The sequence below is a fragment of the Centroberyx gerrardi genome, chromosome 20, assembly GCF_048128805.1.
Source record: "Centroberyx gerrardi isolate f3 chromosome 20, fCenGer3.hap1.cur.20231027, whole genome shotgun sequence".
Lineage (NCBI taxonomy): Eukaryota > Metazoa > Chordata > Actinopteri > Beryciformes > Berycidae > Centroberyx > Centroberyx gerrardi.
The window spans coordinates 6,745,921-6,767,989 of record NC_136016.1 but is presented as its reverse complement, the minus strand read 5'-3'; the positions used below and the strand labels follow the sequence as shown (position 1 = coordinate 6,767,989).

Sequence of the window (22,069 nt, the reverse complement as noted above, 5' to 3'; positions counted from 1 at the left end):
TGAGCCATGCCCCCTTGCACAGTGAACAGTAGACAGACAGCTCTCCCCTGCCTATCAGATGCTCGAATAAATGGACATTGTTCATTCTCCACCACTCCCAGACGTCGAGGGGCGGAGCTCTACTGTTTTGTTGCCACAGAGAAGATGTTGCGCGTTATTTTCGTTCCTTATCATCTTGGTCGACGGAGTCGAACGGAATACTTTCACTGAGCAGCGGAGGACTGTCTTGGCAGTTAAACGATATTTGCGATAGTTCATGAGTGCTGTGTTTGGCTAAATAATCCACAATGGTGCCATCCAGCTTCTGATTGTAAGTATTTGCTCATTCGCCAACATATTTGCTCATCTGGTGATGATGGGGGTAAATAGGAGAAATTTTTGCTTTGGCATGAGAAGGCTTATTCTGAAAACAAATCTGGCAGCTTTTCATTTCCCTGAAGGATTTTAACGCTACGTTGGGAATGGAATACCATTTCGCCTGCTAAAACGATGCGTTGATTTGACAAATCAGTGTAACGTTATCTTATTCTGATATGATTTGCATCAGTTGCTTAACGTACCTTGGGAATAATCTGTCCCAACCAACAACAAGGTAACGGTAACAAGATTTATTCGTAGCTGCAGTTACAGTGATTGTGTTAGCTAATAGTTGTTAACGTATCTTACCTTGCCAGCTAGCAAGTGTTATGTTGTTAGCTGAGAATAGCACAGAACATCACATTTTTGCTGTAATGCTGTTTCCTACCTCTTTATCATAACGTTACCTCTCATGCTCAACTGGGCTTGTTTTTCCTGTCTAGGAAGATAATAACACAAACATACACCTGCAACATTGTAGCGAACAATAGTAAAATGCTGTCCTTGACACAGTTAACGTTGGCTAGCTTTGTATGTAGAGAATTGTTTTAGAAGAGATAACTACGCTAGCTCACATATTGGGAGTAACGTCAGGGTACAGTTATTATAGCCTCAACAACGTTGCATTTTAATGAGAGTCTTCTCACTGGGTCTGCTTGCTTAACGTAATGGACATATAGGTTTAGACCACAGAACATGATATAACGTTAGCAGCCTAATTCTCATTTTGTCCACTGCTTTTACCACGGCTTTGTCTTAGCGTATTCCTCCTCAGTTGTCAAGCCACCTCAGCGGCAGTGGAAGTTGTGAGTGGCTTTGTTGTTGGTTACCCTGGGAAACAAACAAGCCAGGGGAAAGTGACTGTTATTTCGTCTATTTTCATTGCTGCGCCTGCTGGAGTCCCTGGAGAAATAGGTGGGGGGCTTTGTGGCCTATTGCACCTCATAGTCATTACAACCACCTTCTTCGCAGGCCTACAAAGGATGCATACCACACGTAGCCCCGCGTCCATCCCCACAGGTGTCTCAGGAGATGCTCTGGACCTCAGCTTGACAGGCTCCCAGCTCTCTGTGTCCAAAAGGCCCAGCAGTGCATCACCTGGGAAATACTTCTCCCGCTCCGTGTCGGTATCTGTGGCTAGCGACAGCAAGGGAAAACGCAACACCCTGGTGAGTAAACCACTGTGGCACAGGTGCACTACACTGCAATATGTACGGTATTACAGGTATGGGGAGTGTAGCTGATGATGGTGTGTGAGTGATCAGAGAATCTAATCAAGAGACAGCATTATCCAAGACAGGATTGCATCAGGATTGTTGTGTAGTTTTCCTAAAACAGTGAACTTCATCAGAATGCTTCATGATACCCAGTGTGTAATGTTTACAGTCAAACCATGTCATTCACTGAGTCTGTTAAATCCACAGAGTGATGCAACCTTCGGCAGCTCCCGCTCCATCAAGAACCTTCGGCGGTCCAACAGCACCACACAGGTTAACCAGCAGGCCAACATCAGTTTAAGGTACACACACACACACACGCACACACACACATATGCATACACACCTGCAGGGATGTAATAACGATGGAACTATTTATGCTGTGACACATTTATAACTAGACTAGCAATATTTCAGTATGTTGCTTAAGTATTGCTCATATATACTGTATGTATTTTGGAAAGGGGCTCCCCTCTCAGTTCTGATAGCTCTATGGAATTATCTTGTTTTCGTCGTTCCTAATCGTTGACATACACTAAGCTGCATACAGTATGTGCTGCTACATGCACTCTGCAAAGCTTCAGGCAAAGCTGGCTCTTTGGTTCTCAGATTGTTCATCACATGACCTCCACAGTAATTAGACCTACCTGCTATTGAAATATGAAGAACCGATGAATAGTTTTGTGTTTGGAAATGTCATAGTAGAATCTGCACATTCTGTGTCAGACAGTCTTCTGATCCAGTCTTCATGTTACCACAGTGCATAACTGCAAGAACAGTTACTGTAGCTCAGCCGGCTTGCGTGGAGTCTTGACTCTTTAAAGCAGCGTGCCTCTCTTTAGTGAGCAACAGCTGGCGGCCCAGAAGATTCGTCAGTTGGGACAATGGGCATTGTGGCGCGCCGGCTACTGCATGATAAAGAGTGGAGGGAAGCTGGGGGGCTGTTGCTCGGGGGGAGCAGGGCCTTGCTTTGTCCCAGGTTAGAGGGGGAGGGCCGGGACCTTGGGGTCGGGTTACCCCCTCCACCAGGAGCTAGTGAAAGGAGAAGTGTGTGTGTGCACGCTCTGATTCTATTGTCCGGCAGCTGCCGGCATCCCCGCTCCCCTTGCTGCCTCCCAGGATGCAGAGCGGAGGGGCTTTAAATTTAAAGACATTCTAAATACCCCCCTCCATACCCACTACCAACTCTTTGAGTCTTTCAGGACTGTCATTGGGTCGATCTCCACCCTCTCCCTCTCCACTGCTTCCTCCCCTCCACGCATCACTCTCTTGTAAAAGGAAACGTAGAGGAATGTGCTGCCTGAATTAGTGTTGTCAGATTGCTTTTCATTGGGCCAGCTGGCTTAGCCCCCCCCCCACCCTTCACTTAAACACACACATGCTCACACACATTTATACACTCACCCAGACAGCAACACCCTGCACAGCGCAGGCAGGCTCCAGCACAGATGCCAGCGGAGGCCAGGCCAGACAGGAGGTCACCCTACATCTGCGACTAATGATGGAGTTGCTGGTGTGTGTTTGGGGTGTGTAAGGCTATTTGAAGGATGAATGACAGGCCACTGGGATCAACATATGCATGTGTGCATTTGCATGGAATCCATAATGGAATTCCCCTTGGCAGAGGGGCTGCTGCTACATACTGAATTCCAGCACTTGGGGGAGAAGAGACGGGGATGAGTCCCGTCTATGCAGCTGTCACGGCAACATTTAATCACAAAAGCTGCCACTGAAGGCCATGCTTAAAGGCCCCTGCTTTGTGTTGAGTTGCTTAATTGTGTGTTGTGTACCGCTAAGCCCTTGTTGGGTGAAAACCGAGCCCGCAAGCCATGTGCTCTTTCCCCACTTAAAAGGGCAGATTTGAAATAATTTGTTTGGCTCAGACAGCCACCACCTCAGCCTTTTCAACTACTGTTTCACTCTTAAAATGCATACACGCTTGGCAATAGAACCCTGGATGATGTTTGATTGGTGATGATTTGGTTTAATGCCAAAGAAGCATAGTGCAACATTATAGAATATAAAACAGTGAACCTTAGCTATGGCTGGCTTTTATGTGTTTCACAGTGAGGATCAGAATGACGACTTCCTGGCCCTGTTTGACAGCAGCTCAGATGGACGCAGGAAGCTGGCCAGCCTCAGCAAGGCCTCACCAGATAGAACCACATGGAACATCCTGGTACTTAACATATCACCGTCAACCACACTTTGCCATTTGTTAATTTGTCATAGACTATATATAGCTAATATGCATAATAACAGATTTATTAATCATCATATGCATAGCCAATACCAGAATTAAAGATAATTTTAGTTAAATATTCAACTGTAGCTAATAACAAAAGCTTTGTTCCTTTTTCAAACATTGAAAGATAATCCATTCTGTGCTTTTAAATTTTCAGATGTTACAGTAGGTCAGGTTTATCAGATTGTGTAAGTGTAACAAGTGTATGTTCTCTTTATTTTAGGATGACCAGCCCAGAGCTTTCCCCCTGCCCTCTAGTTCCCGCAGCACAGGCAGCATGGACTCTCCCACCGGCCTGAAGAAGAGAGAGCCTGGCATTGCACTGGCTGCCAACTTCACCGCCAACAACAGGTGGGCAGCGTCTCTGACACATCCATACACACACACACACACAGCTGGGGAATAGCTCAACAGAGCAGGGACGGGCCTCTCCCTAGGCCTGGTGACTACTTGCACTGCTGCATTCTGGATTACTATCTGCGTCTCGTGTTTCATACCTGCTGAATAATGGCAGCTGATACTGCCTTCAGGCATTCCACCCACTCACTGAGGCTTTTTTCCCCCGAAAATTGTCAAACAAAATCCGCGCAGGCTCAACTTGGACTATGGTAAGAATTTGTGTCAAGGCACGTATCGATTACTGCACTGCCTTGAAGGTGGTAGAGTGGCATTCTTGATACTTAATGTAGATGCCAACACATGAGCTTTTCAACAGGTTTGTAAATCAGAGCTGTCCGTTAGAGAAAATGTATCATTTTACCTTTTTTTTTTTTATAGAAGCAACAAGGGAGCTGTGGGGAACTCTGTCACCACCATCTTACACAATAACTACTCTGAAAAGCCACTCACGCCTAAGAGCTCCAACCAGAAGCCCTCTTTCAAGTAAGTCCATAAATGAGCACAATTGTTTGCTTGACATAGTTTCAGTGGCATGTTTAATAGGGTTAGGCCGATATAGCGGGCCAACATTGGCTTTCTACTAGTCAGATACTAGCCAGTCAGTGTTGGGCACCTCCAACACGATGGATATGATGCAGTTTGTTTAAATACATATATTGTATAAATTATTGTATGATTGATCAATACTACTCTTGTATAGGAAGCCCCCCATTTTGATCAGATTGCATGAATATGCCTATTATCATTATTATCCCGGGTTTCAATGGAGAGTTTTGGTGTCTCGTGGTCTAAATGCCATTTCAGTAACCTAGAATAAAATTCTGCCGGAAACACTGAATAGTTAGATTTATTTATTTATTTATTTTGCATGATGCAATGGTCATTTTATTATATTATATTATTATATTATATTTATATTCATATTAATTTAAAGATATTAAATATCCACTCAAAATATCTGCTATCAGCAACTTCAATCCAAAAATATTGGTGTCAGTATTCAAAATCGGTCGAACCCTAATGTTTAATGGACCTTGTGTGAAAAGTGTCTCATAATAATCCCATTTCTCATCTTGATATCTCTCTTATTTTTTCTTTCAGCAACATCCTTAAGGCCACGGGGAACGACGAGGTATCGCTGGAGAACGGCTCCCTCACCAAGTCCCAGAAGAACTTCTCAACATTGTCCACCTCCAACAACAAGAGCCCGGCATCAGCCCAGCGAGGCAGCCCCATCCTGTCCCGCAGGAGAGAGGTCACTGAGGAGGAGGCCGAGAGGTCAGACTTCACCTCATCCAGAGTTCTAAATTATACATCATGATATTAACCATTTCACAGGCTTATTTCCACTGTATTCTCTTTTTTCTACCATGTGTCAACTATTCCATTCATCCACTATCATGGTTACCACTGTCTTCCGTTTACTGTTCTATTACTCATAAGTGCACCTGTCTTGTATATTTAAAGGTTTATTCAGCAGGTGAACCATGCAGCAGTCACCATCCAGCGCTGGTACAGACGCCATGCCAAGAGACAACATGCTGGCCAGGCGGTGCTCAAACGCATCCTCGCCACCAAGAAAAAGGTACCCATCGCCTTATTCCACAGGTTGGCTCTCTTGTTTCTTCTTTCTTTCCCTTGATATTATTGTATAAACCCTCTCTGTCTCATTCCCTTGAAGGAGCGGGAACAGAGAGCAGAGGAGGACAGGTGCCCAGAGCAGCAGAAGAAGAAGGAGGAGGACAGGAAACGGATCCGTGAAGAGAAGGCTCGTCTGGCCCGCCTCGCTGCCATCCAGGTAACACATTTGATTTACGTTACTTTGCTAGTAGTTGTAGTTGCTATTCCCTGGTGTTCTTCTGGCTGGCTTTTCAAATAGTAAAACAACATTTCAAAATCATTTCACGGGATTACAAAGAATGAAAGTAGCCTACCAAATGTAACCTACATGTAGCCTCATAATGAAAGGAGATCATGCTTGTTTGTGATCTTATTATTTCAAACCATAAGCATCCATTGATCCTACTGTTTGATTGACAAGTGATCTCTGGAAAGTGCAAAAGTGTAAAAACACCACAGCAATGACCACTTAGCATCAGAGATGTCGCTAAAATAAAAAATAAAAACAAAACAAGAATCTTGTGGATTATCACTTTAACCATTATTAGCAGATGGTTAATTCTCCAGTGGAACCTCAAGATGGTGCAATCTTTGGTTGTTAGGAGATTTGCCTCTTCGTCCTTACAATCCAGATGTTTCCGAAACATTGCTGAGCCAAATAAAACAAACGCTGTTGGCTCACTAACTGATTGCCCACGGTCTCCCTCGGGCGGCATGCTATAGGAGCTGCAGCAGAAAAGAGCCCAGCGGGCTGCAGAGGTGCAGCAGGTGGCGGAGGATGAGCTGGAAAGCCTGAGGCAGAGCGGTAAGGTGGGGCGCAAGAAGCCCCCTAAGATTTCCCCCACCAACAACACCCCAGCCTCCCCAAGCAAGAACAGCCCGATGTCACCCACTGACGTCAAAGCTAAGAACACAGGTCTGTATGCCTCTGTTCTGGTTTCTTTCAGCATCAGATCCATCACTGTTATTCTGTGAAGTCACCCTTTAACATGAGATTGGCCATATTAAAATGGTTCCTACGCAAGTCTGGAAAATTGAGAAAATTATGGAATGTGAATTTGATCATTTCCAGGTCTTGAGTTTGGGAATTACCCCAAAAAGTGTGGAAAAACATTCACTACAGTGAAGTGTACATATGAATACACACTGTAAATCCACACTGGACAAACTGAAAATCCACTGGCATTTCATCTATTGTCAAATTTGTGTTATGAAGAATAAGAAGAACAGCTATAGTGTGATATAACTAAGCGTATTCATACTGCCCAACCACTAATAACATGTCATATTGAACACCAACAAAATTCAAATCCAGTCAAGAAGTTAAGGTCTAGAAAAATATGGTATTTTTGACATGGAAAATATGTTACAGTCCCATAGGTGTGCTCACTGGTTATGTGTTTCCACAGACTCCAATGTGAATGTTGTGACTGATCTTGGTGAAGTCTCCAGCTTTAGAGCCATTTCCCCGGCTTTGTCCAATCGCAGAGGCTCCCAGTGCTCCCAGGTAACTAATAGAAACTTCCAATTCCACTTGTTGTGTGAGAATTACAGTATTTTTCAGTGGATGCTACAGTATAAGCGTCAGATGCAAGTTTTTGTATCCGATATTGATATTTAATGATCAAAATTACTGATCCGTTATTCATTTGCCAGTCCAAACCCTTTATAGCACTTGTCTAATTGCCATTCACATTGTTATCTCCATGCTCCAGGAGATCCTCCAGAGGTCGGTGAGTGTGGAGGACCAGCGTCAGGGTGCTTTGTCCAGCAGGGCCCAGTCTAAAACCACCCTCAACGAGCTGCTGGACACCCTGAAGCTGCTAGAGGAGGAGCCAGAGAGATTGTCGGAGCCCAAGAGCTACCGCAAAGACAAATATGCGTGGATAGACGAGGTCAGGGTTCCGCACTTACGTTATGGCACGTTTATCACTTGAAGTATTCATTTCCTACTTATTTACTTAGTTGCCCTTTTGGTTGCTTTTTTCTTGCCCTCATTCAGAATGAAACTGCTACATTAGAAAGCTACTCTTGCCGTGACTTTAACCTGTATCTCCCCCATGACTCATCAAAGGACGGCGAGTCCAACTCTCTGACCACAGACAACCTGGAGCGTCACGGCCAGCTGATCCACAACCCCGCGCTGCCAGACGGGGGCGCCCTGCTGTCCGAGGCCAAGCTGCAGAGCATCATGAGCTTCCTGGACGAGATGGAGAAGTCCGAACAGGAGAGACCGCGCTCCGTCACCTCAGGGTCACACAGAGAGGTGAGGGTCTGGAGTTTGTTTTGGGAACTGATTGTCTTGTTGCAAACAGACTCCTAATATTGACAGTAATTGCTTCTTTTTTCCATTATTTTGGATTCAGTTTACCCTAGCATGCCGGCAAATATTCTGATTGTGTTAATCATAGTGTTTTTCCCAAGGCACTGTGGGAATTCAGGTCAATCAGACAGGGATGAGTCACTTCACTCCTCTTCACTGTGTGCTGTCAAACGTTGCCATGGTTTAGACCAGTTCTGTATTGTGCAATATCTAATTCATGAAAGGAAGTAAAAGTTGGAATATTGTGCAAATTTAAAACTCCCACAATCCTCTTCTTGTATTCAGAAAGAAACATACATCATCGCCATGAATAAGCCAATGGACTGGATACAATTAGTTCTAGTTATATTTTTTTATTCTTTTTTTTTTTTATTCAGTTGACTCTAAACTGCCACCCGGTGTTCTGATTGTGTTAATCCTCGTGGTTTTTTTTTGGATCTCATGACTTCAGTCCTAAGAGTTGCTTTGTGTTGACTGACCGCTGAATGGTTCCTCTGTGTTTCCAGGTGGTTTTGTCTGAGGAGGAGCTGGTCGGCGTGGAGCAGGCGTCGGCCACCGCCGCTGAAATCACCGGCTCCATGATGAGACTCAAGCTGGAGTTGGACGAGAAGAGACGCACCGTCAACATGCTGCAGACCGCACTGGTGGGGGAGACACACACACACACACACACACACTCCTCACGCAGTCACATCTCATTGTTGTACATTTTCAAGTAGAGTGCATTTCTTCAGTAACATCAGCTGTCATCTCGCCTCCTCTTTTCTCCATCAGGCCCAGCAGAGGGAGCTGACGGTGAGACATGTGAAGGAGACGGAGAAGGAGCTGAACAGAAACTTCCAGCTCCAGAAGGAACAATATGAAGCCACCATCCAGAGACACCTGGCCTTCATCGATCAGGTAGACACACACAATCCAAACACAATCCAAACTCAGCTGCAGCCTGCTCTCATGCCTCAAACAATTTATTTTCTCTATGCTCTTCTCCTTATTCTGTCTGTCTTTGTGTCTAAAACGTGTCCTCTCTCTCTTCAGCTGATCAATGATAAAAAGGCTCTGAGCGAGCGCTGTGAGGGAGTGGTAGGAGAACTGAAGCAGGTGGACCAGAAGTACACCAAGAAGATCGCCCAGATGCAGGAGCAGCATGAAATGGTGAGATGGGGCATGAGCTGCTCACAGGCCCGGCTTTGCCCACCAGGGGGCAAACTTGAGTCACTAAATTATTCCAATGTTTCTGTGAAGACTTGCGAGTGTTTTGCGCGTGGTTCTCATTTTTCACTGCAAATAACTTCTGCCTCTGCTTATGCTTTGTGTCTCTGCACCTCATGTGTTTTTGCCCTCTTGCAGTGCTGCTTTTGTTTAACTGTCTTCTCTCTCTTTTCCTCCTCTTTCTCCTTCCTCTCTTTCTCTGTCCTTGTCTGTATGTCTAATTTTTTCTGGCTTTAGGTGTGGCAAATTCTGGGTCCCTTGTGCGAGGTAACATTTTTTTTCCCTCTAACCCACTCATCCCCGTCACCGTCATCTTTCTCACTCCACCTTTGCTTCTTTCTTTCATTTGTTCATCCTTCACATCTTCTCTGGGACAGTCTGTCTGCATGTAAGTCTCCTCAGGCTTTTCTCTTGTCTGGTTTGTCTGTAGCTTTGGTCTCATACCAGATATGAACCTTTTCCTAAGATGCTGGTTTACTGCGCAGTAGGCTATTTGACACTTTCTGAACTCTGTCCTTTCATAACCTGGCTGTATGATGTTTCCTGATGATCCATTTGATCTTACATCAGTATTTCACCTTGAATTTATTCCCCTACATGTTGTTGTTGTTGTTGTCACAGTGTGACAAACTGAACCCTGTGATCCACAATGTACTCCCCCTGCTTTAAATAGGACCAAGGCGGTGTGCTGCTACTGTATCAGTAGTTTTCATCACTTTAGTGCCACTTCACTCTATCGTGACCTTGTGACACCATACCACAACATAACTTGCCCTCTGCCCTCCTTCACTCCCTCCATCCACAGGAGATCAAGAAGCTGAAAGAGCTGATGAGCGCCACAGAGAAGGTCCGTCGGGAGAAATGGATCGACGAAAAGACCAAGAAGATCAAAGAGATCACTGTCAAAGGTATTCTACAGATAGCTTCAGCTTGTATTGGAAATCCGAGATTTTGACTGTTTTTGCTTCGCTGGCTCCCTGATCCCAATAGCTTTAGCTAAGCTCTGAAACAGAACATGTAATTCCAGTATGCTTAGGGGTAACTTGTCGTGTCTGCCCTCATCTGTCAAACTTGCCTTGCTTATATCAGGACCGTCTCGCTTTTTCATAAATCCTCTGTTTTACGCTGTTAACCAAATTATAACTGCAGCTCAGAACCTGAGCTACATCTAATAAGCGCGTGTTATGTATTTTGTAGCAGTGGTGTGGCATAACTTCCGTCACCAGTTGTTTACTTCTGCTTCTCCTTCCCAGTGCATTTTTTTTTTTTTTTTTTTTTTGACCAAGTTTTTATTAATTTTCAATGAAAAACTGCAGACATACAATCAGTTAAAAAGGTAAACATAACATAGCAGAAATATGATGTGCAAAAGAGGTTCTTCCCAGTGCATATTAAACCCTTGCGTGTCCCTTTTATGCAGTTAGTTTCAAGTGGGTATGGTGGATCTTGTTGAATTTTTGAACAAATTATGCAGAAAGTCATTACAGGTAAGAAGGCCATTGCAAAAACAATTTAATAAAGGATATTTACTGTGATCATCTTTATGTGGGACAGCTTAGGCGTAATTGGGGCTGTGGTTTTTACCGTCGTTGGCCCCAATTAGGTTTTCTTCTAAAAAATTTAGAAGACTGCCGTGAAAAACTCTAATCAAAGTTGTTCTCACATCCCTCTCAGAGGACACTGATCTCAGAAAGTTGGCATGGATGGCAACTTTGGTTACTAATTGGTTTATGAAATCTGTAAGAAGTCTTGAAATGTTTCCACCCGTAGCAAGCTACCAACACACATATCCTACTTTTCAGTGCTCATGCTGTCTCTGGGAGGGCTCTGTCCTTCCAAACAGCTGGCAACCGAACTACCTCAAAGAAAACAAGCTGCATCGTGAAGTGTCGCATTAAAATTATTATGTGTAGCTGCAGTTGGTTTGCTCAGTTTCTTGTGTTGGGCAAGAGCAACATGAGCAAAGACGTGCATTCTCCTGAACCTTACCATTTTGTTCCATGTGCGCTGTTTCCTGCCTGCGATGGCCCGATTCCTTGAAAAAGTAACAGACACCAATCAACCAATGCTAGGGAGGTGTTTTCTTTTTTTTTGGCACAGTCACAGGGCTTGAGGAGCCAGAACTGTTTCTCTGTCTTGAATCACTCACTGCTCAGGCATATTTACTTCTTTTTTTCCACCAGGATTGAAAAAGAAAATGCTTTATGGTACTTTTGACTCATGAATGGTCGGAACCATTGTTTTCAAATAAAAAACACATTTGAAATCATCTCTCACTCATCTTTTTTTCTTCTCCCCCACAGTTTTATACGGTATGCGGTGAACATCTTGCAGGCCCCGACCACACGTGTGTAACTGTTGCTTTCCTTCCTCCCTCCCCAGGTCTGGAGCCAGAGATCCAGAAGCTGATCTCCAAGCACAAGCAGGAGCTGAAGAAGCTGCGGGTCCTCCACGAGGCGGAGCTGCTGCAGGCGGACGAGAGGGCAGCCCAGCGCTACGTCCGCCAGTGCGAGGAGCTCCGCCAGCAGCTGGAGAGGGAGAAGGAGGAGCAGTGCCAGAGAGAGAGGGAGCTGGCCAAGCAGAGGTAGTCATACAGATCATACAGCTCATAATTCATCATCACACATATTGGCCTATATATGCCATATACCTCTGTTTCTTGCTTCCTTGCTTTATTTGCTTTTAATTGTGTGACATTGTTTGGCACTTTAAGATTTGCTTTTAATACGAAGTGCATTATACACTACCAGTCAAAAGTGTGGACACACCCGATTGAATGTAGTATGTTTTTCATTATCTTAAAGCCGTTTTGATCTAAAGGCTTTTGCTTAAATGCTTTAAATTTGTTTCTTAGACAAATATAAATAGTGAAGTTGATGCCTATGTATGAATTTCTTTCCAAAGCCTTTGTCTTTCCATCAAGGCAAAGGGCGGCTAATATAAGATAGTTTTGATTTTTTTTTGGTCACTACATAATTCCATTTGTGTTATTTCATAGTTTTGAGGTCTTTACTATTATTCTAAAATGTGGAAAATAGTAAAAATAAAGAAAAATGTGGTCCAAACTTTTGACTGGTAGTGTAAAATAAAATGCATTGTTTGACACAAACTAAAATGCAGTGTTCGACACCGGTAAACATAGATGCACACAAAACTTGTGGCCACGGCTGAATTGGCCACAAGAATGTAAACACATTCACGGGAACCCCTGAAACACCCGACCGGACAATCATGCTACTCTGAACCAAACGATGGAAAAACTAAACGGGAAGTAGCTTCAAGGTGAACCTCTTACAAGCCAAGCTGTCTGTGTGAAGCTGAGTGCATTAAAGCCTGGGGTGCTGCAGAGATGGCCTTCCCTCTCTTAATAGTTTGTTATTTCTCACGCATGTTCTCATGGCTATTTTTGGAAGCGCCGCAATCACGCTGCCTGTCCTGCGCTGAGAGGTCGAGAGACAGACGGAGAGGCTTTTAATTGCACTTACATCCATTGTAGATAGAGAATTTGGCGATGACCTTGTTCCATTTGCAGAAATACACCAGTTTGTGAATGTGTCTAGCATATATGAGATGCTACTGTTAGCGAGAGTTTGATAAACAGACTCTCTGTGTGCTCTGCCACTGTTTAGTAGTTATCCATTGTTTAGGTTTATCCTAGCAGCATGTGTACAATCGCACTTACATATATGTGTGTGTGTGTGTGTGTGTGTGTGTGTGTGTCAGATATGAGAAGCAGCTCCAGGAGGAGGAGCTGTCCTTGCAGCAGCAGAGGAGGCGTCTCTACAAGGAGGTGGCTGATGAGAAGGAGAGGCTGGCCCAGCTGGCTGCTAGGTAGGGTCAAAGTCTCTCTCTCTCTCTCTCTCTCTCTCTCTCTCTCTCTCTCTCTCTCTCTCTCTCTCTCTCTCTCTCTCTCTCTCTCTCTCTCTCTCTCTCTCTCTCTCTCTCTCTCTCTCTCTCTCTCTCTCTCTCTCTCTCTCTCTCTCTCTCTCTCTCTCTCTCTCTCTCATAGCAAAGATCTTTAGAGCTCTCTGCTCACGTCTAACTTTACTGCAACCTGGAATGAGAGTGCAAATGCATAAACCAGAGCCATCTATCTAGAAAGAGATATCCCCAGAAATCACTTGGGTCCCAATAGTTCCAAATCTGCCACACAACAATATTCAGTAAGCTCATATTGCCTAGTGACCACTTCAGTCCTAGGAATTAGAAACTGAATCAATGGAATATCAAGAAAACAAATCCCCCAAGCCTTCTATTTAGGGTTATGGTTAGGTTACAGTCATTATCCTGGGACACTGTTGAGGTGCCCTTGAGCAAACAGCAGAAGACTGGTTGTACTAGGGTGGCTCTCAGGTGGGAATGTGTGTACCTGTGTGTGTCTCAAGTGACTTTCCTGGAATGATTAAAAGTTTTAAAAAAGTACACCATAGTTTGGCAGTGAACTGCTCCATGCCACAGGGATTGTTATAATGTGATATGGTGACGAAATGTGTGAATCACACTCTGAGCTCGCTCCTCTGCGTCTCTCTCGCAGGCAGCGAGCGGAGCTGGAGGATCTGCGGAGGCAGCTGGAAGACAACAGCTCTCTGGCCGGGCGAACCCTCCGAGAGGAGCTGGACAAGACCCGAGAGGAGCAGGAGAGGAGACACCAGGTAATGACTCCGCTCAGAGCACAGGATAACTTCAGGAAGGAAACCAACTGCAGTAACTTTAGGAAGGAAACCAGGGCAACCCTGAAAAATGTAGTGAAGTGGGCAAAAAAAACGCTGTGTCATAGGTTTCTTTTTCCTTTTTACCACGGAGCTATAGCTACAGCTTTCTAGTCAGTAACAGGCAAATTCAGGTCAGCCAGTCAGGGGTGAGACAGTTCATTCCTCAATACCTGTCGAACTTGTCATGGTTTACAGCACCTGAGAACACAATTTTCTACAAATCATATCTGTTGTTTATTGAATATCTTATTAATAAAATAACCTTACATTTTCACAATAATACTACGTTTAACTATGAATTTTCACACCTAAGCTGCTCATTTTCACGCAACTCCCACAATCCTCTTGGCGTATTCAGACAGAATTATATGTGATTGCCACATAGAAAAGGATTGAAGTTCCAACCTGTAAGCAAGGGAAAGGGAAGGAGAATTTGAAAGGTTTAAGACAAATGGATTTCAGAACAACAACAAAGTATATGACTGAGGTATAAGTCAAAGATGTTATGTTATATTTAGAATACAGGAAAAGATATGACCGCTTCAGTGGCAAGAGACAAAAGAAAAAAATCTATGATTTCAACATTAATGGAGAGTCTTCTTATACCGTGTCTGACTTCCCCTTCTCTCCAGTTTTGACCGTTTCTATCTATGCGCTGCAGAACTGTACAGAATCTGTTATTGTTTTTCTTCAGAAGCATTCTTGGAGCATCCCAATCGTGAAAATCTCTCTGGAACAGCCAGTTGTCTTGTCTAGTATGCACACCCTTATGAGCATTCAGCAGAGGTCTCAGGAGGAGAAGGTGGGGCTTGGATGGCAGGTAGCAGGACTGTAGCAGGCTAATTGAGTGTGTTGTTTGTGTAACTAGGTGGAGATGAAAGCATTACAAGAACGCCTGGAGATTGAAAAGCAGACCTGGGAAGAAAACTACATGAAAAAAGAGGTTTGTGTGTGTGCATGCACTTGGAGAACATACTTGCATGGATGTGTTGTTTTGCACTGTATCTGCTCTCAGCCACGCCCTCTCTTCATGGTGAGGTATAGCAAACCACTAAATACCCTGTAAATGTGAATTATTGTCCCCATAGGACCCTTTAAGCATCTGGGCCAGCCACTCACTACTGTATGCTGTGAAACCAGAGGTTCTGAGTGTTCATAGTGCCACTCTGTTTCAAATTGAAGAATGATACTCACTCACTCAGTACACTTGTAAAGAACTGAAGCTGAGCCTTTTTGCTATAAATGGTCATTTTCCATTGTGTTTAGCGACATAGCAGGTGGCACATTGCCAAATCTCTATGGTCTGTGCAGCAGTGAGAGTGAGAGCAACCCATGCCCCCCATACCTCCCATTTTCCTCTTAAAGCTACACTAAGCGATTTTCCGACCACTAGAGGGTGACAGAAACAGCACGACATTTTGTAAACATGCACAGCAAAGCCCTTAAGGACAAACCGTGCATAAAGTACCTACGGAGAAATGTCGCCCGTTACCAGTCTTGCTTAGCCAGATTTTGTGAAGTGAAGAGGTAGGTAGCAAGTTTACTACTTGAACAAGTTTACTCGCTTGCTTCATGGATTCCGCATTCACTAGAATTCTTTTCAGGGATGGGAGGGGTAGAGCGCCGCTTTCAAACTGCGAGGGAGGAGACGAGCTAGTTTTAGAAAGAGGAAAAGCTACGACTCGGGCCGACTTTGACAACAAGCTGTAGGAAAGAGGTGAAAACAACAACACAGCTGGCCCGCGTGTGTGGCTGCTTGTTTATATCATTACGTCTCACGGAAATCTCCACATAGCACACGTTAGGTTCAGGGTTGGTTACAGGGTCCGAAATCGCTTATTGCATGTTTGAATGTCATGGACAATACCCTCAGGGCACTGAGTCAGGCTAGAAAAACACGAACGCACCACTCCCCTGTTTGTCAGTGACTCTAACATGTGAATGTTAATAATTAAAATAATCAAAAAAGCATTTTGGTCCATGGTGATTATCATTGGTGTGTTTTCTTGGAAGTGTGTGTGCCATAGATGAGAGCACTGTCATCTTCACAATAGAAGCAAAAGTACAGGTTTTACCAACTAAGCTTGATCTTTCCATCCAGCTTCCTGACAGTCAATGCTCCTCACTGTAAACATCATGGTCATGATCAGATAGCCGAAACCATGTCTCACATCCTGAATGGTTGCCATGCATACAGGGGGCTTTACATATGTAGGCATGACAGAATAGTGGATTTGATATCAAAAGATATCGCATCTATTTTCAGGTCATCTATAATGCTTTATAAGCATTCTACTGTCAAGCCAGGCATGGTCAGTCTGTGTAGTGATGATTCAGACGTGTTCTCTAATATTACAGCCAACACCACGATCTTGTTGTTGTCCGTGAAGATCTTTGTTCATTTTAGAGGTCGGCTGTACTTTTGACTACAGCCTAGAGGAAGCCTTTCTACCAAGATGCTGAAATATAAACAGCTGGAGCAGACCATTTCACAGCTAGGCTACAAGTGTAAACTTTTAGTTTTCATATTTGGCAGCCTGGGTCATGTGTAGCTAGTTGTGAGGGGCCTTCAGATGGCTGGTCTCCCTAAGAGAAGGGCCAAGCAGTTAGCGAGGTATTGTTCAGTATCCGCTATCATTGGCAGCCGCTCAATATGGAGAAGGTGCTGCTTTTTATACCTATGAAGTGGATACTATCTGTTATCTTTCGACCTGTCATTATTATCATCCTTTTTTTGTGTGTGTGTGTATGCAACAATGTGGTTGCCAATTAGGCACTTATGTAACTGACTGACTCCTAATATTTGACTGCGTTCATGATGTTTATGTCTTGTATGCTTGTATTTATGTGGACATAAATAAATCATTTAAATGCGTATGTATGTCCATGGTTCTACATGTGTGTGTATATGAAGTCAAGCGGTAGCTAGGAGTGACAGCGTGTGTGTTTGTGTCCACAGGAAGCGTGGCTGCTGAGTCGGGAGCGTGAACTCAAAGAGGAAGTGCGGCGAGGACGTGATAAGGAGATCGAGCTCGCCATCCAGAGGCTGGAGGAAGAGACCAGCGGTGCCAGAGAGGAGTGTGACAGGGCAGCCGACAACAGGTGTGTGTGTGTGTGTGCGCTGACAATCGGTACACGTCGCTTTTGACAAACTATGGCATTACTTTTAACGGAGAGAGTGTGGCGTCCATCCATTTTACACTTCTAGACTATTTCTGCTGGTTTTCACTTCTGCTCCTGCCGTTGGAGCCCTATGCTCCTCTCGTGTAAACTGCAGCTTCACCATATGGTCCACATGTTTGTATCAACACCAACCAGTAACACATGCTGTTCCCAGGGTGAAGCGCGTGAGGGAGAAGTACGAGGCTGAGCTGAGAGAGCTGGAGCGCTCCGAGAGGGCGGCCGTGGAGAAACAGCAGGAGCTGAGGAAGAGACAGATGGAGACAGATGGAGAGCTGATCAGAGTGCAGGGCCTGCTCAGACAGAGAGAACAGGAGATTGAGGATGTCACACAGGTATGGAGCAAATCACTGTCATTCACCAAAGTTTAAGACCCTTCTCTTCTGTGTACTGCCAAATAGCAAGTCAGCAAAGGTTTATATCCAGAGAACTACAATCTGATGCATTTGCCATCCCATCTGACTTAGTCCAACTCCTCTTGTCTAGACTAGGGACAAGCTGGCGGAGGAGCGCCGCAGCCTGGCGGAGGTGATCAGGCAGGAGTTCGCCGACCGGCTGGTGATGACGGAGGAGGAGAACCGCCGGATGAAGGTTGAGGTGTCGGAGGTCCGGGCCCGGCTACGGCTGGAGGTGGAGAGAGTCACCAGGGAGAAGGAGGAGGAGCTGGCTGAGGTCCACCAACGGTAAGGCGGGATGGAGTGGGTAGGGCAGTTAATGGGCTGAAGGAGGAGTGCAGAAGTGATGAAGGTGTAGATGGATGGAGTAATAGATGACTAGATGAACTGAATAAAGGGATTGGACATTTATCTACTGTGGAAAGAGGATGATCAATCGGTTGTTAAGAAAAGGTTTGGGTTTAAGTGAAAAAAGCAGCAAAATCTCCCATTCTTTGGTCAAGAAATAGCACTAACACCATGATAATGTTCTCCTCCCTCTGATTTTCCAGAGTGAAGTCAGCCATCTTGAAGAAGGAAGAAACCGTCACTAGTCTTCGGAAGCAGCATGAGGTGAGAAGCCAGTTATGCAGCGAAGACTGTATCTTTCTGTCAGAGCATGACCACTAAGTAAACACACTCGGGGAGAGATGATTGACAGCACGAGTAAATATTTCCTTCTCCTCTGATAGGCTGCTCTGAAGAGGGCAGATCACCTGGAGGCCCTGTGGGAACAGCAGAGGAAGCAGCTGCTGGAGAAGTGACTGACAGGAAGGCCAGGTCTTATCCCTCTGGAGCGCTCTCCCCCGCCCCCAACGTCTCTCTCCTTCTCTCCTCGACACTCTATCCATTGTGTCACTTGGGCCACCCCCCCCCCCCCGGTTTCTTGGTTTTCCTTTGGATATTGTTCCTGCTAGCGAGATGGAGCCTGTGGAACTTCAGAAGGCCGAGCGAGGGAGCTCCAGGGACCGAGCCTTGTCCTACCTCATTTGAAACATGCAAAACGGGACATAGAAGGAAAGCGCCGGGCTTCACTCTATAGGTTTCCTCCCTAGGCATGAAAGAGGATGTTGTGTGTCAGAACCTCCCTTCTTTTAAATGCCACAAACCAGGTGGCTGTTTTCTTCAGCAGCCCCACAGGAGCCAGCCGAAAGGCTATCTTGTCCGTTCTTTCCCTTCCGGAGGAGGAATGCTGCAGTTTTTGTGACCGTACCACCCCCCCCCCCCCCACCCCCCTCTCTCTCTCTTCGCTCTGCGGGAGCAGGAAAGCCTCCTTGTTCTCCACAGACTCTGGCGGCCACAGAGAACAGTTCCAGATGTTTTCAAAAACCAGCCCAGGCCTGCGCTGCCGGGGTAAAGGGGAGTGGGAGAAGGTGGGGGTTGTTCTCTCTGAAGGCCCACTTACAGCCATCCAACCCCCCCACCCCCCACCCCTCCAACCCCCAGGATTCAGATCACTCAGCGTCAGAGCTGAGAGTTGTGCCTGTACGAGCCTGGGCTCTCGGTGCCCCCTTTGTGTGTTGAGTCATAGATGTCTTTTGTCCCAGTGCCCCCTCTGGGCTAGTGCTAATTACATGATCCAGCCTCGCTAGGAACACCCCAACAACTCAACCCCTCCACCTCCCCCCTCTGCAGCCATGTGACCAGCCCAGTATAGCTCCGAACAGTTTGTTATGCGAGTCTTGCACCAAAATCAAATCTAACAAAGAGGTTAGAAGTAGCGTACTAACATCGGTTGTAGACTAAAGTTATAGAGCGTGTGCTAGAATGTTGCTAGAAAGAATGAGAGGAACGGCTGTAGGCAAATGTAAGGTTAGGAGCGATGAAAGATGGGACTTCTGACGGCGCGTTTGAGGTCAAAGGCAGAGAGGTCATGATTACAGAGTGGTTTTGAACGTTTCTGAATGTGAGACAGAAAGAAAAAAGAGGAGAAAGGGGGGGGCGGCGTGATGGAGGAATGTGCATAGAAAATGTTTATAGGATTAGGAAAGCAGAGCCTGGGACAGAGTGGGGTAGTAGGAGGGTTGAGAGGGTGCACAAGGCAAGACTGCTGGTTTCATGTGACCAGGCGTACGCTAGAAGCCCTATAGGCTTTGCTACACCAGATCCAGAGGCAGCACTGTGACAAAATGCATCAGACTCTGAATGGGGTGAAAGGGGGCCATGTCACACACTATCCCTAAACAACGCTGGGTATGGATTGTCCAGCCCTGCTTTGTAATTCTCTCAGGAGCCAAAACTTCTCAGCACTTGGCTTTAAAAGTAACTTTCTTTTACCTTGATTTTTCTTTTCATGTGCTTTGTTTCTAATTTCTTAACCCGTAAAAAATGAAAATATATGAAGATGTTTAGAAGAAGTGCCTCTCGCAGACACAGCAACTCTTTGTGGATAAGATTTCAGTGAGAATGGTCTTTTTCAGAAAGTCCATAGCTTGAAATAGGTGGGGGGGCTGTAACAAGAGTTTGCGCTGCAGGGGAAACTCTAAACCAGGAAGTAAGCCTGTTATTTAGGTGCAACACGATGTGACAGACCACACTCTGCTTCCATTCTCACGGCTCCACGGCCCTCCCAATTAGACCTCATGTCACAGAATATTTATATTGTTTCTTTCTTTTTTTATTTATTTTCCCACTTAGCACTCTTATCTGACCCTTGTAGTGTTATTTGTCCATACAAATGCTGTGGACGAGGTGAAGGTTTTGAAGTAACAATTTCAAAAAAGCTAGCAAACAATGTTTTTTGCATGCTTTTTTCAGAAACACAAGATAATTGTGGTAATGCGTAATAACTATGCCATTTTCAGATGGTTGAAGTACAGTATGTCAGGTTTTTCTGATATGGAATGTAGGTGTCTGAGCCACAATGTTCGAGGTTCCTATGAAGTGTAATCTAGTGATCTAGGTTAGGGGTTTATGTAGTGCGGGGTTATGGGTAATGGGGTTTCTGACCTCAGAGGCATTAAATAAGTGATGTCATGTCAGCCAGGAGGAGGCAGACCAAAATGCCAATAGTTCAATTCACTTCCATCTTCTCTTCACAGACCTTTTATAAAAAAAAAAAAGAAAAAGGAAGGATAAAAAAATCCCCGCTTAGTCTTTTAGCGAGAGACAGACGTGATTCATTTGCCCGTCAAGGTTAGCATGTGTCACGCATCACTCCGGGTTTCACGGTCAGCAACTGAGATTAGACGCGAGTCATAATGACCGTGACTTGGAGGCCCGAGCTTTTTGAAGCGCCACAGTTTGCTCCCAGCCTCCCATTCCTCTGCTGGTGTTGGCACAGCCGGCGGGGCTGTTGGCCTCGTACCCTAGAGGGTGGCAGTATGGGTTGGCATTTGTCGCGCATGCCCGTCCCACATGTGCCAATGAGCCTTGCCTTTGTGTGCGTGTGTTTGTGTGTGGGCGTGTGTGTGTTCGTTCCACAGTTCCACCATTCCTCTCTTTTTGACCTGGGATGACCCTGATGGCTTGAGTGCAGATACACACTCACACACACACACTGAAAGTAGTCTATTTGGTTGAATTTTTAATTTGACTTTGTACACAAACCACTCCAGTTGTCGTCGGTTATTGTTTTGTTTTCATGTTTCCATTTTTATATATATATATATATATATATATGGTTTCAGTATAACCCTTTGTGCCCAAACTCTTAGCTCTTGACTGAACCGAACTGAACTCTTATGTTGTTTTATTTGTTCGTTTTTATTGCTGTTCATAGTGATGGTTCAAAACTGTGAAAAAGATGACTGATCTATCTGCGAAAAGAGAATAAAAAGAAAAAGACTGTTTGGAAGACGGACTTGTGTTTCTCGTCCTTATTCGCCGAGAGAAGAAAAACAATTGTTCGCTTGTTTCGGCTCCCCACCCTCCCCTCATCCCTCTCTCTCCCTGTCTCTCCCTGTCTCTCTCTCGGACCATAACTCATTGGTTGGTGGAAAAGTGTCTTCAATCACATCTAGTCAATACCCTCTGGAATATGAATGCGTAGCCAAAATAGTTGTTGGTTTGGAACCCGTTATGGTTTACTTACTGAACTTTATTGCCAAAATGTCAAAATTGTTAACATGCATAATTTCATTGCTAATTAAACAATTATGTTGAAATACCAGCAAGCTGTTATGCTCAAATGTCTGTAAACCAAATGTTTCTAGAATATCTTGTGTAAACGGAGATTTCACCATAATAGCTCCCTAATTGCAGTGTCCTTTCCCCCTCTTATGCCTTTATGAAGGCGGGCTGAAAACACCAGAGGGATGTTGTAGCCTATACATCTGGAATAATGTCCAGAGCTGACCCACTTCTTTTCTCCCTCCCCTTCTCTCCCTCGCCCTCCAGCTAGCTCGCTTCCTCTGCCTGCCAAAGCGACCGGC

General features: G+C 45.0%; 1 protein-coding gene across 1 annotated transcript; it reads left to right on the top strand.

The window, feature by feature from the left end:
• Positions 1-183: 183 nt before the first annotated feature.
• cep131 (centrosomal protein 131) lies at positions 184-21,678 on the top strand. Its single transcript, XM_071907740.2, has 26 exons — positions 184-310; positions 1,330-1,526; positions 1,782-1,876; positions 3,642-3,753; positions 4,043-4,170; positions 4,597-4,701; positions 5,320-5,496; positions 5,686-5,803; positions 5,900-6,016; positions 6,562-6,754; positions 7,248-7,345; positions 7,554-7,733; positions 7,913-8,104; positions 8,668-8,805; positions 8,936-9,061; positions 9,197-9,313; positions 10,176-10,278; positions 11,753-11,954; positions 13,094-13,201; positions 13,905-14,022; positions 14,951-15,025; positions 17,042-17,184; positions 17,420-17,597; positions 17,749-17,945; positions 18,209-18,269; positions 18,389-21,678. Exons 2-26 carry the CDS (start codon positions 1,341-1,343, stop codon positions 18,458-18,460), a joined length of 3,339 nt encoding a protein of 1,112 aa, XP_071763841.2. The 5' UTR covers positions 184-310; positions 1,330-1,340; the 3' UTR covers positions 18,461-21,678.
• Positions 21,679-22,069: the final 391 nt, after the last annotated feature.

Excerpts from the sequence above, each read along its gene's own strand:
- cep131 (XM_071907740.2), top strand. The coding sequence starts at position 1,341 with ATGCATACCACACGTAGCCCCGCGTCCATCCCCACAGGTGTCTCAGGA. Across the intron at positions 7,734-7,912 it reads AATATGCGTGGATAGACGAG|GACGGCGAGTCCAACTCTCT; the intron begins GTCAGGGTTCCG and ends GACTCATCAAAG. Across the intron at positions 8,105-8,667 it reads CCTCAGGGTCACACAGAGAG|GTGGTTTTGTCTGAGGAGGA; the intron begins GTGAGGGTCTGG and ends CTGTGTTTCCAG.